The following is an 18,560-nucleotide window of genomic DNA, read 5'->3' on the forward strand; positions in this document are numbered from 1 at the left end:
TGCAAAAGAGCCAGCTACCAACTTGCAGTTAGAGAAAGGAAATACTGTCCAAAGAATGTGTGCTAAATACTGTGCAAAGACTGAATGACCCCCTAGGGAAGGTACAGAAATAGGGGAGGACTTTGTATGTAATATCATGAAAGAAACCGCCCTGCCGACAGGCCTGGGGGTGATGGGTCTCTCTGGATTTCATTTCCTCTTGTACTGTTTGCTGTTTCTTGTGAGATTGTGTCTGACCCTTTTAAGTGGCTCTTCAACTCCAAGCCTCGAGGGCCGGATCCATGCCGGATTTTCATGATACCCCTCATTCATATTCATGAGATAAATTTGCATGCAATGATTATAAATGTATGCACATTTTTCCTCATGAATATTAATGAGGGATACCCTGAAAACCCGTCAGGATACTGGCCCTCGAGGCCCGCGGTTGGACAACCTATGTGCACACTCACTGTGAGTAGTATTCCTTTCCTTCATGGACAGCAGAAGCTGCTCCCTTCACACTTATCCCCTGTTCTGCTGGTTGTATGGCAGGTTGGGCTCTGGGGAATTAAGGGTGGGCAGGCCAAAGGCTGCCTCTGCAACTGGGGGGAGGATTTCTGTTTAAACTGCTGATGCGGTAAGTCAATGGTTTAATGATCCTGTTGCAAGTATTGACGTGTAGCATGCAGGTCACAGGTTCAACTCACACTATTTTAGTTCAGTGGTTTCATTTGCCTGCTGCAGAAATCATTGTGCAACCTGAAATCCTCATGTTCAAATCCCATTAAGATATCTTAGTGAAAATGCGTTTGCTGCGGAGATGTGTTTATAATTCGTGGCGGTCTGCAATACCCATTTAAAACCCTGTAAATAATGTTCTTATTACAGGCTAGTTGTGACATCACTACTAACCTGTAATAATACAATGACATCACTGGGACACTGCAATTAGTTATTGCAGTTGAGTTGTGATGTCACAATGCCTGCTGCGCAGGGCCGGTGCTATGACAGGCAATGTTAGCGTTTTGCCGCTCTAACATTTGCTAATATAGGCAAACGCCTAACCTTGCCTAGTGATAGCACCGGCCCTGCTGCTGGGTGAGCCAGCACAGAGCCGGATCCCACCTCCCACTGCAGCTAGGCTTTTCAAATTCCTTTCTTGTAAAATAGCTTTCTGGGATACAGTTCCTGTTTATGGTACTTTGTTTCTTTTGTGCACTGCTGGCATTTAACACATAAACGCGAGAATCTAGCTGCAAGATGTTACTTATTCGAAAGCACAAAATGAAAAGGATTTTAGGTGCATTTTATTAAACTGCTTGAAATATTTTCTGTAAAACACTAGTAGTTGCATGCTATTTTTTTTAATTCAGGTTCCCCTTTGATTGAATGTATCATCTCATGGAAGATCTCTTACATTACAATGAGCACAGGGCCAGCTAAGGGGATGACAGTTTAAGACCATGCATAATAAGCAGCAAAATGTTCTTTACAATATTGCAAGTCATTTCGAAGTTCTGTAACCTTATAAAGGAACTTCGTCTTCCGCTTCATTCCTCTGTCTGGCCACGGGACTCGGGGGTGACTTGCAATAGCCTTATAACATACGGTAGGGGGTACTACGTCCCATATAGAACTTGCAGTTCACACATCTGAAGCGCAGTGCACGAGGGAGTGTTATCACCCTACCAGCATGCTGGGTCCTGTATGGGAATGCATTCACTGCATCCCTATAAGATCTGCGCAGCCCAAGAGCAGTCACGTGTGTGTTTGCTGCTCCCAGTCTGGTACTAGTTTCAAGGTGTTGCAGCTGCATAACATGTTAATTTGCCATCCCCTTTCTGTAACAGCTAGAGTGAGAATTGCCCTGAATTTTGCATTTTCTTACTGAGTTAAACAGTATTATTATCATCAGTGTTATTATTACTACTGGGGGTATTATTATTATTATTATTATTGTTATACCACCATGTGTATGAGGGTATATATCACAATTCTTCTAAATGAAGTAAATTATAAATGGAAAAGAAACATGAGCCCCAGATTTACAGGTAACCCATGTGTTAGCAGCGAATCCACTCCCTTTTTTTGTTTAAATTACATGTAAGTAGTTTTGCATTTGTTATTGTAAAATCATGACAATACCTATCAGAACGCATAGAAGAAAACATGCCTGGATAGGTTCATTCACCTGACCTGAGTGCCATTTAATTATCTGCTGAGGCACACACGGAAGTGAATTCTTGCAATGACATCTAGTCCACGCTGTCGACATGCGAGAACTGCCTTTTGTGGCACATTGGCTAGCAATTAAAGGCATCTATTTTAATGTTATGGGCATTACAGACTTGCCAACTAATTCCAAGCATTCAGTACTGCCTAAATCTAATCCGGGCTTTTAAGGAAACACAGCGTTACATTCTGGGAGTTGTGTCATTAGTTTGGCTATAAGTTATTTACGCACCCATTGACTGCCCAAGGCCATGCTAATCCCTATGGTGATTCCCGCCCACTTCCTGCCCCTCCCCGCCCAAAACACACCCTCCTGGGATCTCTTTGATCTAACTTTATCAAGCCTTATCATCAAACTTTGCACTTGCAGTGCCTGCCAGAGTTTGTTGAAAGCAGTCTTCTTAGAGCTAGTGTTTTAATTGGTCCTGTAAACCCGCTACTGGTGTAATAAAAATATCCTAATTGGGTCTACCTTTATAAACAGTATGCGTGTCCTTCACTGAAGTCCTGTTAAAAACAAGCTTTGGCAAAGTCAACACTTGTGGCTTGTGTGTAGGTATTAAGTAGGCATTTGCCAAACACTGCTATCATATGCCTGGATTTGTGCATCATTTTCAAGCTGCCGCCACTAGAGGCCAGTTAGTATGGCAATGTCTGGCAAATACCCTTTCCATATCTACACAAAAGCCAATGCTGTTGGCATTGCCGACGCTTTTTTTGTACTATAGGTAGGATCTACCAGTCCTATCATGTGACATGTCACTTGTAACATACAGTGCTAGGGTGATGCTGATGACATGAGACCAGTTGGCAACGCTAACACTAATGTGTTGAAATCTGCTCTGCATCTCTGTAGCATAGATTATATATCATGCAAGTTGCAAAGGTTGATGTTGCATTTTATGTACTAAATAAATGGCGAGCTATCGTAGTTTGTGGAAAAAAACATTCAGTTTAAAAGTGCACTCACACAGAATTATTTGATGGATCGATTTATTTTAAGTATTTCGAGGAAATTGTGTTATCGAATTACTTGTCTTTAATTTTGTCAGTGTTTCTGCATCAATTCTTTCATAGCCTTTATTTAAAGAATAACTGTGTTTGATTGCACTCTCGCCGCCTCACATTTGCAGGATCACAGACTGCCTCCAAGGACTGCCACACACAATCACAATCTTAGATCTAATAACTGTTCCCAATTCAAAAATCTGGCATGTAAGTTGAATCAGGTAAAAAAAGGAGCGTTCTACTCGGCTGCACCAGCATTATGGAATGGATTACCTGCTGGCCTGAGAGAAGAAACCTCAATTACAGTCTTGAAGAAGGGACTGAAGACTTTCTTGTTTAATTAACGAGACCTCCCTTTGTGTTCTCACGGCTGACCCTGCTGTCTTTTTCACCTGTTTCTGTTATGTCTTGTCTGCTTAGCGCCCTTAAGCCTCCGGGTCTGCGGCTGTGCTATATAAGTTATTAAAGTAAAGTAAAGGAGACTGGCCAGGCCCTTCTGTGTCACTCGGAACCTTGGAATGTGGGCTTCTGTGCTAACTGGGAATGCAGGAACCGGGCCCTGCTTTGTTAGCTGTGAAGCAGAGACTCCTGCCCTGTGTTATCTCAGTGGCCAGTGGAAGCTGGCCAGGCTGTGTTACACTGGCATAAGAACATGTGTCGTCCAATTCCCTTCTAGTGGGGTCTCTGGTACTGTCAAGTTCAGGGCAATGTCACTGACAACAAATTGCATTAAAAGCCATCATTTGCCACTGCCCTCCTTCTGTGAAGTGGCCTTTAATAATTCATACCCGAGTTGGACTAATGATACTGGCTAAATGTACTTTCAAATGCTCTATTTTTCCCACATTGCCACAGAATGTCCCTGTGGAGAGCACCAAATGCTCTCTGTAAAGTGGTCTTTAAATCCTGTCACGCTTTGACCGATATTGCAAGGTTACCAGGCAGAGGGCCCAATGTGTTTGCGTGCGGAGGCGCTCAGTGTTCCGAGTTTGTATGTCGGGAACAGCTGGTGGTGTTTACAGGAGTTCTTTGCATGTTTGCCTTAGGACGAAAATGTGGCTATGCCCATGCCTTGAATGCAGGGTCCAGTGAATTTGGCGTTTTGAGCCACAATTTATTTCCAAATCGATCTGAAAATCAGCCCCATGTCGCCTTTATATTTTTGCACTGACAAAATTATACAAAAAAGTATTTACTTTTTAAGGAAAACAAAGCACTTAATTAAAAAATATTGATTATAAAAACATGTATTCTTTATTCAAAGAAGTCTGCTTTAAAAAAAATCGATTCTGTGAAAAAACAATCTATTTGTGACCAAAATAAATAGGTTCGCAAAAGAAATGCAACGTTTGGTTTGCAAAAGAAATATATTTGCTCAAAGAACAGCGACTAACTGTTTCTTAATGTTGATCCACAGGCCCAATTCCCATAATTCACTTTCGAGAGAAATAAAGCAGAAGAAGAAGAAGAAGAAGTGATATCGTGGGAAGCGATGGAACACGACCTTTCACCCCTTGACAAAATAGAAAGTGGCATCACATAGCATTTTTCCTAAGTACACTACGAAAAATATGGTTACGATATCACTATAATGTGTACATTCCATACAAGAATGTATCGCCATATGTATCATTAAGATCAGTGTGTATAGGCCCATATTACCAAATTACTGTGAATGCAGGCAGACGTCCATAGCTGAATGATAATGATGTGTTATTATATAGCACTTATGCTTATTAAGCGTTTTATGAAAATATATACATACAATATCACCCAACCTGGTACTCATTTATAGACCTCAGAAGGATGAGGTGTTTAAGAACAGACGAAATCAGTGATTTACCCCCTGCAGTGTGCCTGAAATAAACCTTTAATGAGTTTAGCAATGATTGCATAGAATTCCAGAATGACACATTATTTGGTATTCCTATTCTATCTAATTTAGGGTCACTGCTGAAAGTGTTAGACTTGTGGAATGCATGTTTATCTTTAAGAGGCCTGAACAAGAAAGCCAGCCACTCCAGAAGCAAAGAGCTACATGGTGCTGGCCACAGCCCAGGACCTTGTATAAAAAAAAAAATAGGTGTAGCAAGGGAGACCAAAGGGGCAGCAAGGGAGACCTCAGGGCGATCTCTAAATGACGTCCCGGGCTTTCACTGTATGTATAGTTAGCTTAAAAAACAGTATTCAATAAAAAAAAGAAAATGTTCAAAAAAGTACCCAATAGGCATACACTTCATACAGCTTTAAAAGGCTAAGGTATGGTTGAAATGACCAAACGCCAATCAGATTTAAGAAAGAAGTCTGTGAGGCATTCGACCATCCACATGGTGGGTGTGGACTCACCTGTGCTTTTTTGAAATGGTTAAGTAAATGGATGATGGTAGAACTGCCGCGGGAAAATGTGTGGGGCTAATCCACACACATTTACCTATGCTCACTCCACAGCAAATGCATAGACCCATGTCTCCAGCATGGACCAGGCTACAGGTACAGTCCACCACTGTCATATTTAGTTGGAATATGACAGGAGAGCAGAGCACAATGTCATCCCTAGCAGGGGCTGGGGACCAGCTTCCCCTGCCATGGACAGCCTGATTAACTGACAAGGACTCCATGGAACCACCCTGCTCTTTTGTTAGCCCTTTAGTGGCAGCAATGAACATACCAATAGAGGGTAATTTAAACAGGCCCCCAATTCAATGGTGCCCGAGCTGCAGAGGATAACGAAGGAGACAGGAAACCCAACAAAACTTTCATATGTAACTGTGTCAACCTGAAGCCATCAAAGCCAGTGAACTGGCATACTTGAGTCTTTTTCTTGCAGTAGACAACCCCTGCTAAGGGTGCCCCATTCATAAAATACAATAATGTGGTTGGCAGAAACCTCAGAGTCTGGTCTCTCAGCATCTTCAAAGGAGATCTGCCGCTTTTAAAAGGAACCACCCAGGGAGAACCATTAACCAGAGAGACTCTTTGATTGCAGAAGACAAGAAGATTGGTGGATCTAGTATCACAGGGGAGTGAGTTCAGAACTCTTTCTGTTGAGACAAGAGTTGAGCCATATTTGTTCTGGGACACCCTGTTTTCCTGTCAGATCCCCTTATCTGTTCCTGTTGCAAAGCACTCTTCTTATGACCTCACACATACAGAATATTGATGGTAGAGATCCCTGGATTGGTTCACTAATGTAGGATTGGCCCACACCAATCACTGTGGCCCACTTGGCTTTAAGAGAGGGCTGGAACCCCTCTTTCAGCAGATCTGAAGACTTCACTTGAAGCATGAAGAAGAACTCATCCTTAGACCCTTGCTGAAGGTATAGTCTGCCTTACAGCTTCCGCCAGTGAAGGAAGGCCGGGAACCTCCAAAGAGGTAAGCAAGATCCCTCCCTTTAACTTCTCCCAGGGAACACAGGGAGAAAATAACTCAGAAGACACTCCCGCCGCATCAGAACCGGTACCCAGCTAGCACACAGCGTGCCATACTAGGCTCTGCAGCAAGCTCCCTGGACAGGGAGTGCCAGAAGGTCTCTGAAGCCTAAATCAAGGACAAGGCAGCTGCCTGCAACACACTCCTTGTCTCTGGGCCGTCCGCCTTAAATGACAATGCAAGCCCAGTGAAGAGTCGGGGAGAAGTGCAAAGACAAGCACCTGCCACCGTCCTTCTTAACGGACATTCTCGAGCCAATCCGCAACTATCTGCAATGCTTTTGAGCACCAAGAACAACTACAGCAAGAGGTACATTGTGGTTCTGTCCCCCTGGCCCTTCCAAGAAGGCCCCTAGAGACATTGTAAGACCCTTTCTCCCTTTTTGCTGAAACTAAGAAGCCTTTTAAAAAATTATTGTGGTTATTGATCATACCAACTACCCTCCTGTCAGTATCCATAATGCATCCCTTTTCCTTCTTAGAAATTGTCTGCTCTCTGCATTCCTTTACATGGTGGGTTGTTTTTAGGAGTGTTATTAGACTGTCTGTTGTGATAATAATAATAGAATCGATATTGTTATACAACCTTGACTGGACACTCCTTTTATCGTTGGATAATTATTGTATTTTCGCTGTGTTGCAAATAACCACCGATCCACAACCTTTAGAGGAAAGAAGCCTGCCATTCCATCCATGTTGCCAAAATTGGACAAGGAGGTTTATAATTTTAATTGTATGCTTTTTAATCCAATCTGTTTAGATTCATTCTAGTATACTGGAGGTGTGGGGCTGACTGATGGTTAAGAAACCGATATTCAATGCTGGACCACTGGTGCCCCAGAATTTGATTTGTCACAATGTCACTCTTGTGGGGTTGAACAAGACATCATTCAGAATGGAAAGCTGTTCTTGAACATTTGAAACAATTCGGTCAGACTTTACGCTAAACTACTGTTTAGTTGATTAGTCTGAGAGCTCTTTACATGCCACACTTTTTGTAGCACACCTCTTTTTATGTAGATATTGTGGGCTATTTTGACCCATTCCAATGTGCCCCGCTACATCACTGTACTGAAATGGTGAAGGAAACAGCCCAAAATTACCGCGCTTGCTCCTGAGCGCACCAAAATCTTCAAAACTGCGTTTGTGGCACAACCAGAAAAAGGCTGCACACCCTGCCAGACACAGTCAGGGGGCGTGAAAACACAGTCCTCACTGCAGGAGCATGCCAGTGGGCTCTGCCACAGTCAACATGGAGAAAAGTGAATGAATTGTGCTGAAAACCCGAAAATGCCTGTTAAAATGACATTTTCCTAACCTCAAAAAGTTCTGTTTTTGGCACCAGATCCATTAATATCTACTAAATCATTGAGATTAAAAGGGACCTGCAATGCCCAGGACCATCCAGTGTGACTCAGAGGAACTGGGTATCATTTACTGACAGCTGCTACAAACTGTATCTTTGAAAAAGCAACCCAGGAACCCTTGTTTTCATTTTCCATGGGAAAACACAGAATTAGCTATGCAGAGAGAAACTCTAAACAAAGGCATGATACATGTATCCATGTTGCAAACAATTCCATCACTCAAGGGAAGAACTAATGCTGACTAAAATGTGTATTTTGCTGCAGAGGAATATCAGATTCAAATAGATCAGTTTAATGTGCTTTTTCATGAATGAAGTGCAAAATCACCTGTTTTAAAGTATGTTCTTGTTTTAAGGCTTAATTCTTTAAGAATGTCAAAAGATTGCTAATGTTAAAAAATCCACCTATAAACTGTGTTCATTTTATATGTTTAAATGAAAGATTTAGGTGAAACTTAAAGGTAAGCCTAGTTTGAGTTAATCAACTATATAAAAAACAACAACCCTGCTCTGGGCCTGAGAAAGGTTGACACCTGCAATGTTGCTTGGAAAGGCTAATTGCTGCTGGGAGGCCTCGCATACTCATGACAAAGGACCTCATTAGACATTCGTCTGTGCCCCAGGTGAAGACAATGGCATGCTTGGACACTCACCCTTCCAGGGGAGGGGCAGGAAGCTCCACTCTCCAGGGAGAGGCCCTTTATTCAACTTCAAAAGATTTGCCATTTGCTCACACTTGGTAAGAAAGAAAAAAAACTGACATGTGATTTTTGGGTTTAAAATGCTTATTTTGCCACTGAACCTCAAGACATTTAACTTGGCAGCAAGAATAAGAAAAAGAGTGAAAAGTACATACATCTAAATCGGAATTTCTGCTACTCATTTGAAAACTTTGTAGAATTTCTTACTGTGTAAGGAACTGAAGTTATGAAGAATGACCAATTGCGCAGAAACTATTAATGTTGCAAATGTAATATTGTGTACCCAGATTATAGGGGTAATTGTGCATATATGTACAGAATTCGGAAATGGTAGGACAAACCTTTCATGGTAAAAATTGCCAAAATTCAACAGAAAGACTAAGCCAGCTCCCACCGACTTGGCAGTTGGATTAGAATGTGACCCATGAAATATGTAATTTATGTATCCAATTTTCATAGAGGGCATAACTACATAAATATGGATTTGTGGGAAAGTTGGATTTTGGTCCCAATAACTATGGGAGGTTTCCAGGACATCTCATAAAACATGACACACCTTTCTGTCATCCAACCAGCAAAGAGCAAGGTAAGAACTGTGCTCTTGCCCAATCATAGCCTTGTGAGTGTCGGTAGTAAGTCTGCCCCTACCATAATCTTTAGTGATGCAATCCCAAAACTTAAGGGAAGCTATTGATCCAACTGGCTTGCTACCATTAATGCTTGCCTGCTCCAAACTCGCCATCCCACTGACCTCTGGTCTCCAGTAATCAGCGCAGTCCAGTGCGGTCCAGTCCGAGGTGCCAGTCCAGGTGACCAGAAGCACCCAGCTGACCTAAATCTGCCAGATGTGCTCTGCTGTCCTTTAGACCCGACCCGTGTGATGACCAGAGTCCTTGACGGTCCAAAATCTTAATTTAAAGTATCAATAGGAATCATAGTAACCCATAGCATATCTTGCCTTACCTTGTCCTATCCTAATCTCTCAACCATCCCATCTTTATCTTAAGAACCTCTAATATTGTCTGAACCATTCTTGCAACCCTGTTTGTGATTCCTAGTCTTAGCGCCGATTTTCTCCTCCTTTTTGTGTTACTAGACCATAAGCCATTAGTGATTTTGATTAAATAAAGTAATTTCCATAAAGAAAATGGAGTATCTGCCACATGAAAGGTTACAAGCGCCGTGTAACTGTGGGGATTCACGGGTGGCATTCTCTTTTTCTTAGCCATTATTCTAGTTTAAGTAAACTCAACCTGTCATTTTAAAACCAATTTTCTGTTTTTCTCTGCTCCATTTTTCTAAAAACGCCTCTCATTCAACCTTGCATAACTTCCTCAATTTAATAGCTAGATACTTCATTTCAACTCTGGCTTAAACATAAGACCTCTAGCTACATCCCAACACAAAAACATCCGAAAACAGTGTATTTCACCCGTTTATCTTAAAAACTGTTTAGTGAATTTTAGGCTGGAATTCGCATTTTTGCAAAGTTTACACGTGTGATTTTCAATTTCAATTATTTCCAAACTTCCATTAAGATTCAAAGTGTTTACTGTTGCTCATACTAAAGCTCATGATTGTTAGCATCTTTTCAATGTTGCTCCCATAGGAATTTATATTGATTTAAGGACTTTTGCAACTTTTCATTGTTTTGCTCAGCCATTTTTGAATGTCATTTTAAAAGTGTAAGATTTCCAAAACAATTTTTCTCTCTTGTTTGGGGAGGGAAGATTGTGTTCAAATCCTGTAAACTGTTCTTTATTCCTGAATACCTGCTGCTCCCTTACCTCTGTGTAGAATTGCTTATTTGTGAGTTGAGAAATTTGCAGGAGGAAACCTTAAAGGCATGGTCTAGTAAAAAATGTTATTTAAAAAATAGATAGGCAAAATAAAAAAAATACTAGCATTCTCTTTTTTAAAACTTCCTATGTAAAATTTTGAGCTATTCAAGCTCAAAATTCGCAAAAGCAAGCACATGGGCGCATCCATTTTGTGAAATGGATGCCCTCCTGTGCTGGCTTTTGCTTTTGCGGCACTAATGAAGGTAAAGCCAGCCAGCTGTAGTAAACAAAAGCTACCGCTGGGGGACTTTCCCTTCATTAGTGCTGTACGCGGAGGACGGGGACCGGAGACCAGAGCAGGAAAGCTGCAGCTGAATCTCGGTAAGTGCTATTTATTTAAAAAAATAAAAATAAGCACTAGCTGGGGTTTTTTTTCTAAGTTTTCCGGGCTGGAGGAGCCATTAGTGATTTTGATTAAATAAAGTAATTTCCATAAAGAAAATGGAGTATCTGCCACATGAAAGGTTACAAGCGCCGTGTAACTGTGGGGGTTCACGGGTGGCATTCTCTTTTTCTTAGCCATTAATCTAGTTTAAGTAAACTCAACCTGTCATTTTAAAACCAATTTTCTGTTTTTCTCTGCTCCATTTTTCTAAAAACGCCTCTCATTCAACCTTGCATAACTTCCTCAATTTAATAGCTAGATACTTCATTTCAACTCTGGCTTAAACATAAGACCTCTAGCTACATCCCAACACAAAAACATCTGAAAACAGTGTATTTCACCCGTTTATCTTAAAAACTGTTTAGTGAATTTTAGGCTGGAATTCGCATTTTTGCAAAGTTTACACGTGTGATTTTCAATTTCAATTATTTCCAAACTTCCATTAAGATTCAAAGTGTTTACTGTTGCTCATACTAAAGCTCATGATTGTTAGCATCTTTTCAATGTTGCTCCCATAGGAATTTATATTGATTTAAGGACTTTTGCAACTTTTCATTGTTTTGCTCAGCCATTTTTGAATGTCATTTTAAAAGTGTAAGATTTCCAAAACCATTTTTCTCTCTTGTTTGGGGAGGGAAGATTGTGTTCAAATCCTGTAAACTGTTCTTTATTCCTGAATACCTGCTGCTCCCTTACCTCTGTGTAGAATTGCTTATTTGTGAGTTGAGAAATTTGCAGGAGGAAGCCTTAAAGGCATGGTCTAGTAAAAAATGTTATTTAAAAAATAGATAGGCAAAATAAAAAAAAATACTAGCATTCTCTTTTTTAAAACTTCCTATGTAAAATTTTGAGCTATTCAAGCTCAAAATTCGCAAAAGCAAGCACATGGGCGCATCCATTTTGTGAAATGGATGCCCTCCTGTGCTGGCTTTTGCTTTTGCGGCACTAATGAAGGTAAAGCCAGCCAGCTGTAGTAAACAAAAGCTACCGCTGGGTGACTTTCCCTTCATTAGTGCTGTACGCGGAGGACGGGGACCGGAGACCAGAGCAGGAAAGCTGCAGCTGAATCTCGGTAAGTGCTATTTATTTAAAAAAATAAAAATAAGCACTAGCTGGGGTTTTTTTTCTAAGTTTTCCGGGCTGGAGGAGCCCGGAAAACTTAGAAATAAAACCGCAGCTTTGAAAACGTTGTATTTATGTTTGCGGTTGCTTTTGAAGCGACCGCAAACATAAATACAACGTTATTGTGTTGGAAAACGCTGCGGTTTTTCTTTCCGAGTTTCTCAGGCTCCTCCGGCTCGGAGGAGCCTGAGAAACTCGGAAAGAAAAACCTCAGTGTTTTCCAACACAAACGCGTTGTGTTTCTGCCTGCTGTGGCTATCACTTTGGGTGAGCACCGGAGACCCAAAGTGAAAGCCACAGCAGGCAGAAACACAACGCGGTTGTGTTTACATGCCGCGTAGTGTTTCTGCCTACAGCTGATTTCCCCCTGGGGAGCCCGAGAGCCCCAAATGGGAAATGCTAAATGCTGCGTTGTTTCTGCCTGAATCTGCTTTCCCATTTGGGGCTCTCGGGCTCCCCTGGGGGAGCCCGAGAGCCCCAAATGGGAAAGCAGATTTAGGCATTCCAAAAAGCAATAGAAAAAGATTGAGATGTAGAAGCATAGCGCTGTTTAGTCTGAGAAACAGAGAGGCAAGGGGTTAGATGCAACAATAGGAAGTGTAATGGAAGTTAGGTTTGGTATAGGTTTTGTAACTAGAGAGAGTAGTGGAGCGAGAAGAGAGATTGCGTCAAGGAGAAGAGATGATAAGGACAGGAAGAGAGTTGTGATGGTTCTATGTAGAAAAAAGTGAAGAGAGAACTAGAGGGGAAAGGAAGAGATAGCATGAGAAATGAAGGGCGAGGGTGAAGCTCAGAAGAAGCAATAATGGATTCTTACACAGACGTAGCAGGACACAGCAAAGCAAAGACTCATGAGCTAAGAGGCAAAGAGACTGGTCAAATGCTGGTTTTCACCCTTCAACATTCCACCCTTAACATAGTCCAGATACCTCAATACGCTGATGACACATGGGGTATCTTAGAGTGTCGTCTCCAGCAGATGTTGTTCAACTCAGGCACTATCTCAGTGCTATTGAGGATTGGATGTCAACTTTCTCCCAAACATAATCCAACGAAGACAGAGTTTCCTTTGGTATCTTCCTCTGCTGTTCCTTCTTTACATTTTCAAGAGCCGCCTGTCCAACTCACGTCTTTAGGTATCAGCCCAACCCTGGAGCCAGCAGTGAAATCTCTTGGGTTTACTTTTGACTCTATTTTGAACTTTAAATCACATATGAATCATCTTACAAAATCTTGTTTTTTTCAGTTGTCTCTTCAATATATTAAACCTTTTATTTCTCCCTCAGACTTCTGGACCACTCTCAGGGCCTTAGTTCTTTCTTGTCTGGACAGCAGTGGTGCTGTTCTTATGGGTCTTACGGCTACCTCTATGTAGCCTTTCAAAACAGTACTGAATTTTGCAGGTCGGTTGATTTCCAGCATTCAGAATTTAAAGCACCTTCCTGAAATTCACGTATGCACACATTTCACTTTCTGTTAATTACCTTTAAGGCACTGTTCTTACGTCATCCTGCTTATCTGGCTACAATTCCGGCGATTTTTCAGGGCTCAAGCTGTACCGGAAGGGCCAATGTTTTACGCCTTATCATTCTATGATTTAAACACTCTTGTTTATCTCTTCAGATTGGAATACTAATCAATGAATTGAAACAGATATTAAATGATATAATTATTTTGAAGATAACTTGTCTGAAGGTTTATCAAATGAACGATTGAAATACCAATGAATTACAACATATATTGAATGACATAATGATTAAACTTTTCTCAAACTAAAAAGGTTTATCCAATTGAAGATTGGTATGCTACTTAATGAATCACAACAGCTATTGCATGATATAATTATTAAACTTCTTTCAAAATATATATAAGAGTTGAGCGCATGAATTTTGGAACAAAGCACTTCAATGTATCTCTTCAGACATTTGCAGCAGCTTCCCCAAGCTTGGAATGTGGGTCCTTCTTTCCTACATCATCTGCCCAACTTTCTGGAATTTAGGAAGGCTCTGAAAACAAAGCCCATTTATTCTATTTTGCCTATCCATAGGGATGCATCCAGAGACTAAGGAGTGGTGTCTGGCAAAGTAAGCAGGAAAGGTGGCAGGAGACAGATGGTAGAAGGGGCGGCAGCGGGCAAGCAAGACACACATCAGGAGATAAAGGTTAGGGGCAGCTCAGAGGCAACACAAGACAAATGTTTGTGATTACAGGTGGGAGGAGGATGACAGCAGCTGGGAAGAGAAAGGAGCGGAAGGTGCAGGATCCGAATCCCCCCACACAGACAGGACGTCGCTGGCGGCACACGATAAGAACAGGGGAAAGCTATCACTCATTTTCTTTCTCCATGCTCTTTCTATATTTTGTCATCTGTATTTATCTCTGTCGCTACTTTTCTCTCCATCCATCTACTTTTTAGATATTTTCCCTAAAAACCTTTAAACAGCCTATTTTGTTTACTTGATTTCACACGAAGATGTATCAGGCTTTTGATTATCAAGGACTGGGTTGAAAAGTATTGCTCTCAGTAATCGCTGCAGAGATGTTTCTGCTTTGGATCCTGAAATGCTGAGGTTGAGTATTGACACCCATCATCGATTCCATTTCTAGATTTAAAAATATTTGTATCATTTTCTTTCACTCTTTTTTCAATTGGTGGGTTCCAACCTTCACTGGATGCAACACAACATTCACAGCTTATTTCACTGTAAGTGGTCTTGCAGAATCAACCCAGTCAAGGTGTGACATAGGGTGCGTTTTAATAGTGGTTGAAAGAAATTCCTACTCTTCAGGGTGGGGACATAGTATTTTAATCCACATAATACTACCATACAATATTACACACAACATCATCAACAAACATCCTGTTACACTTTTATTTTACAAACATTGACAAAAGCATCAGGAAGGTGCATAACATTGAAACATAATAAGAAAAACCACCCTTGAAGTAGAATGTAAGTATGTATGGTATTTATAAAGTGAAAATCTAGCTGGGAAGCAACAGAGCGCCGTACATAGGGGACATACCGAAGGGGGATACAAGAAGGGTGTGGAGGAAGCTGAGGAGAGTAGAGGAAGAGGGAGGCTACAGGGGGGCTAGGGCAAAAGAGGGCTGAATGCAGTTATAAGTGGTTAAAGATCTTTTTAATCTACAAAAGAAGCAGACCCATGCGTAACTCAGATTCTGCTTCACTGGACTACTTAAATCTAGAAACAGGTACGGCTACTCGTGCGTCAGCTACACAATAGCACCCTCCAGGGATATCTCCAGTAACTGGTCAAGGATCTGCCACCACCCCGCCAGCATGGTCTCATCCAAGAGGGCTGTACTATTCTCTTGAGGGAGGTCAGTAGACTTCCCCATCTAGAGCGCCCTCTTGCCTTCTCTCCAAGCCCTCCGCAGGAACTGGACCACCTGTTGGTTACCTATTGTAGTCATGGGGCCTGATTTACAAAGCGTTTTTCAATGGGATTGACACATTGTACAATGTGTCTGTAAATCCAGCCCTCAGAGATTATCAGTTCTAGGGATGCACTTACAGACCTCCCCTGTCTGGCGGAGTACGGACACAGGCAATCGTCACTACAAGGACTTATATCTCGGACAAAACAAGAAAAGGAATGCTATGTTTCCAAATAATATGGTTTCTCAACTTACCCAATGGAAAAAAATCCCTTTCACCATTACTGGTCAGTTCTGAAATGAGACAAAAGGCAAACGAGCTGAGATTGCAATACCCCGAAATGCACAGACAAATAAATAATAGTTATTTCACTATGAATAGCGTAATCATCTCTTGTGCTATTGTGCCACCTACAAAACGGCGTTATGACCATAACAGGCAGCTTTACCCAAGAGAGCGTCTAAGAACTGAAACCAGTTATGGGAGATGTAGATATATGTATTAAATTACAAAGTATTCTATTAGCCATGGTCGTACAATTCGGTCCTTTGCTCTACAACTTAATCTTCAGAGTCGTGGAAAAGTGTAAATATGCTACCATACATAGTTGTTATTTTACAACCCTTCTGTAAATGATACTATGATATGATATGATATTTTATTTATATTGCACTCGTACACAGGTGTTTCAGAGCGCGACCAGGCGAAAGGAGGGGAACAGGGGAGAAACAAAAACAGCGTTCTTACTAGGCCTAGTGGCATTGAGAACTCACAAGTGCATGGGGGAGGAAAAAGGGGGAAAGTGCATGGAAGAGGGAGAAATTGGAAAGTGCAGAGCATAGGAGAGAAAAAAATAATAGGTCAAATAAACAAATAAGGGTGATAAACATTGTTAGTGCAGCCCTTAGGTGGAAAAGTGGTAGGTTAGTCAGATAGGGTGTATCTGATTAGTGCAGAAGAGGAGTGGGTGGGGGACTATATCGGTACAGATACAGGCCCCATTGCAAGGGGTGGCCGGGAGGAAGTGCAGGAGGGTGGCAGGGTGAGCAGGTACCTGGGCCCGAAGGACAGAGAGTGGCCGAGTGCACAGTGCCGAGACAGAAAACAGATCAGCAGGGGAGAAGCAGGACAAAGGCAGAATCAAAGAGGAAGGTCGTGAGGAGCTTCCGGAACTGTAGATGGTTCTCCTCAAATTTCAAGGTGGTAAGGACGCAGTTCCAAAGGGAGGCCCCAGCCGAAGACAGAGATACCCCCAGCTTGTTTCTTTGAAAAACAACTGACCCTGGAGCAGTTAGAGGTAGAGGAGCGAAGGGCTCGAGAGGCAAGGTATTTACGGAGGGATAGTTGAAGGTATTTTGGACCCAGGCCCCAGAAAGCTTTGTGGACAATGCAGCGGGTTTTACATTTAATCCTTACATCCACTGGGAGCCAATGAAGGGAGTTCAGAGCTGGAGAGATACGATCCCAGGGCTTGAGGCCAAGGACAAGTCTCGCAGTCCGGTTCTGGATTAGTTGTAAAGGTCGGAGAGTGGAGGCAGGTAGATTTAGGAAGCAGCTGTTACAGTAGTCCAACCTAGAGAGAATACGAGCTTGGCAGACAGTGAGCTTCTGAGGGAAGGAGAAGAAAGGAAGAGTACCTCTATGGAGGTGCAGTAAGAAGTTTGACTTTCTAGAGACATCAGAGATGTGTTGCGGAGAAGGAAAGTGTGGAGTCAAAGATGACCCCAAGATTCTTAGCCTCACAGGTAGAGGCAGGAGGAGGGCCAAGGGAGGCCGGCCAGAGAGTGAGGGGAAAGGATGGAGAGGGTGTACCAATGAGGAGGATCTCAGTCTTGTTGGCATTTAAACAAAGATCATTGGTGGCACACCAATTTTGAATGCCGATTAGGCTGTCAGAGATGAGGGAAGGAGAGGAGGTGGCTGAAGGAAGCCTGAAAATGAGTTGGGTGTCATCAGCATAGCACTGGGAATTTGAGCAGAAAATGAAAATGCAGTAGGTGAGAGTTGCAAGGTATTGGTTGAAAAGCCAGGGCGAGATGTTAGACCCCTGGGGAACATCACTGGTAGAGAGGGAGATAGAAGATAGGAAGGACCCAAGTTGTACTTGAGAGGGTCGATCAGAGAGGAAAGAGGTCAGCCAGGCCATAGCCTGATTGGTGATACCCTGGTTGTCACTGAGGCGATTGAGCAGGGTTGTATGGTTGACTGTGTCGAAAGCAGAGGAGAGATCAAGTAGGATGAGGACAGAGGGAATGTTAGAGTCAAAGACGGTTGGAGAGCAGGTCTTCATGGATGTTCAGGACAGCAGTTTCCGTGCTTCTGGCAGCTCTGAAGCCAGATTGGTGGTCATGGAGAGAGCCAACAGTGTCAGCATGAAGTTTAAGCTGAGAGATGGCAAGCTTTTCCAGGAGCTTACCCAAAAAGGGAGTAATGGAAATTGGGCAATAGTTAGCTGGACAAGAAGGATAGCTGTGTGTTTCTTGAGGAGAGGATGCACAAGGGAGTGCTTCAGAGGGGAGGGGAAAGATCCAGAGGCAAAGGAGATGTTGCAGAAACCGCCAAGGGCTGGAGCGAGGGTATCAATGTGGTCCTTAATGGTTTTAAAGGAACAGGGATGGACCTGTTTTGATGAGGCTTTCATAGATCGGACTTGTCTAGCGACCTCATCAGGGGAGAAAAGAGGAAAGGAGAAGAAAGAGGGATAGGTGGGTAGCTTAAGGTGGGCCAGCAAGCAGAGAAGAAGAGGCGAGAGGAGTGGGAGAGGAGACAGTGTGGACAAGATGTCCTGGGTTTCAGAGATAAAGTGTGAGGCCAGGGCATTGCACAGAGCCTGGGAGGCAAGAGGAGGGGTGGATACTGCAGCAGGGTTGGCCAGCTCCTTGCAGATTTTAAAGAGTTCAGCCGAGTTGTTAGATGCCGCAGAGACACAGGCTTGAATGTGGACTCGCTCTTGGTGCGTACAGAGAGTCAGTATTGCCTTTGGAGCAGGCGACAGGCCAGTTTGTCAGAGGATGAGCAAGAAGCCCTCCATTTGCTCTTGGCTGCCCTACACTTACGTGTAAGTGTAGCTAGGTCAGAGTCATACCAA

General features: G+C 42.5%; 1 protein-coding gene across 2 annotated transcripts in view; it reads right to left on the reverse strand.

Moving 5' to 3' along the window:
* The window catches only part of DTX1 (deltex E3 ubiquitin ligase 1), a 593,706-nt gene that overhangs the window by 447,922 nt on the left and 127,224 nt on the right, over window positions 1-18,560 (reverse strand). Inside the window, exon 2 of one of the 2 annotated variants that reach the window (XM_069619247.1) lies at window positions 15,727-15,765. The exons of the other annotated variant lie outside the window; for it this stretch is intronic. Within the exon in view, the coding sequence (XP_069475348.1) occupies window positions 15,727-15,765 (39 nt within the window). The remainder of the gene's footprint in view (window positions 1-15,726; window positions 15,766-18,560) is intronic. 2 annotated transcript variants of the gene reach the window in all.

Source organism: Ambystoma mexicanum, chromosome 10, assembly GCF_040938575.1.
Source record: "Ambystoma mexicanum isolate Mex_15411 chromosome 10, UKY_AmexF1_1, whole genome shotgun sequence".
NCBI lineage: Eukaryota > Metazoa > Chordata > Amphibia > Caudata > Ambystomatidae > Ambystoma > Ambystoma mexicanum.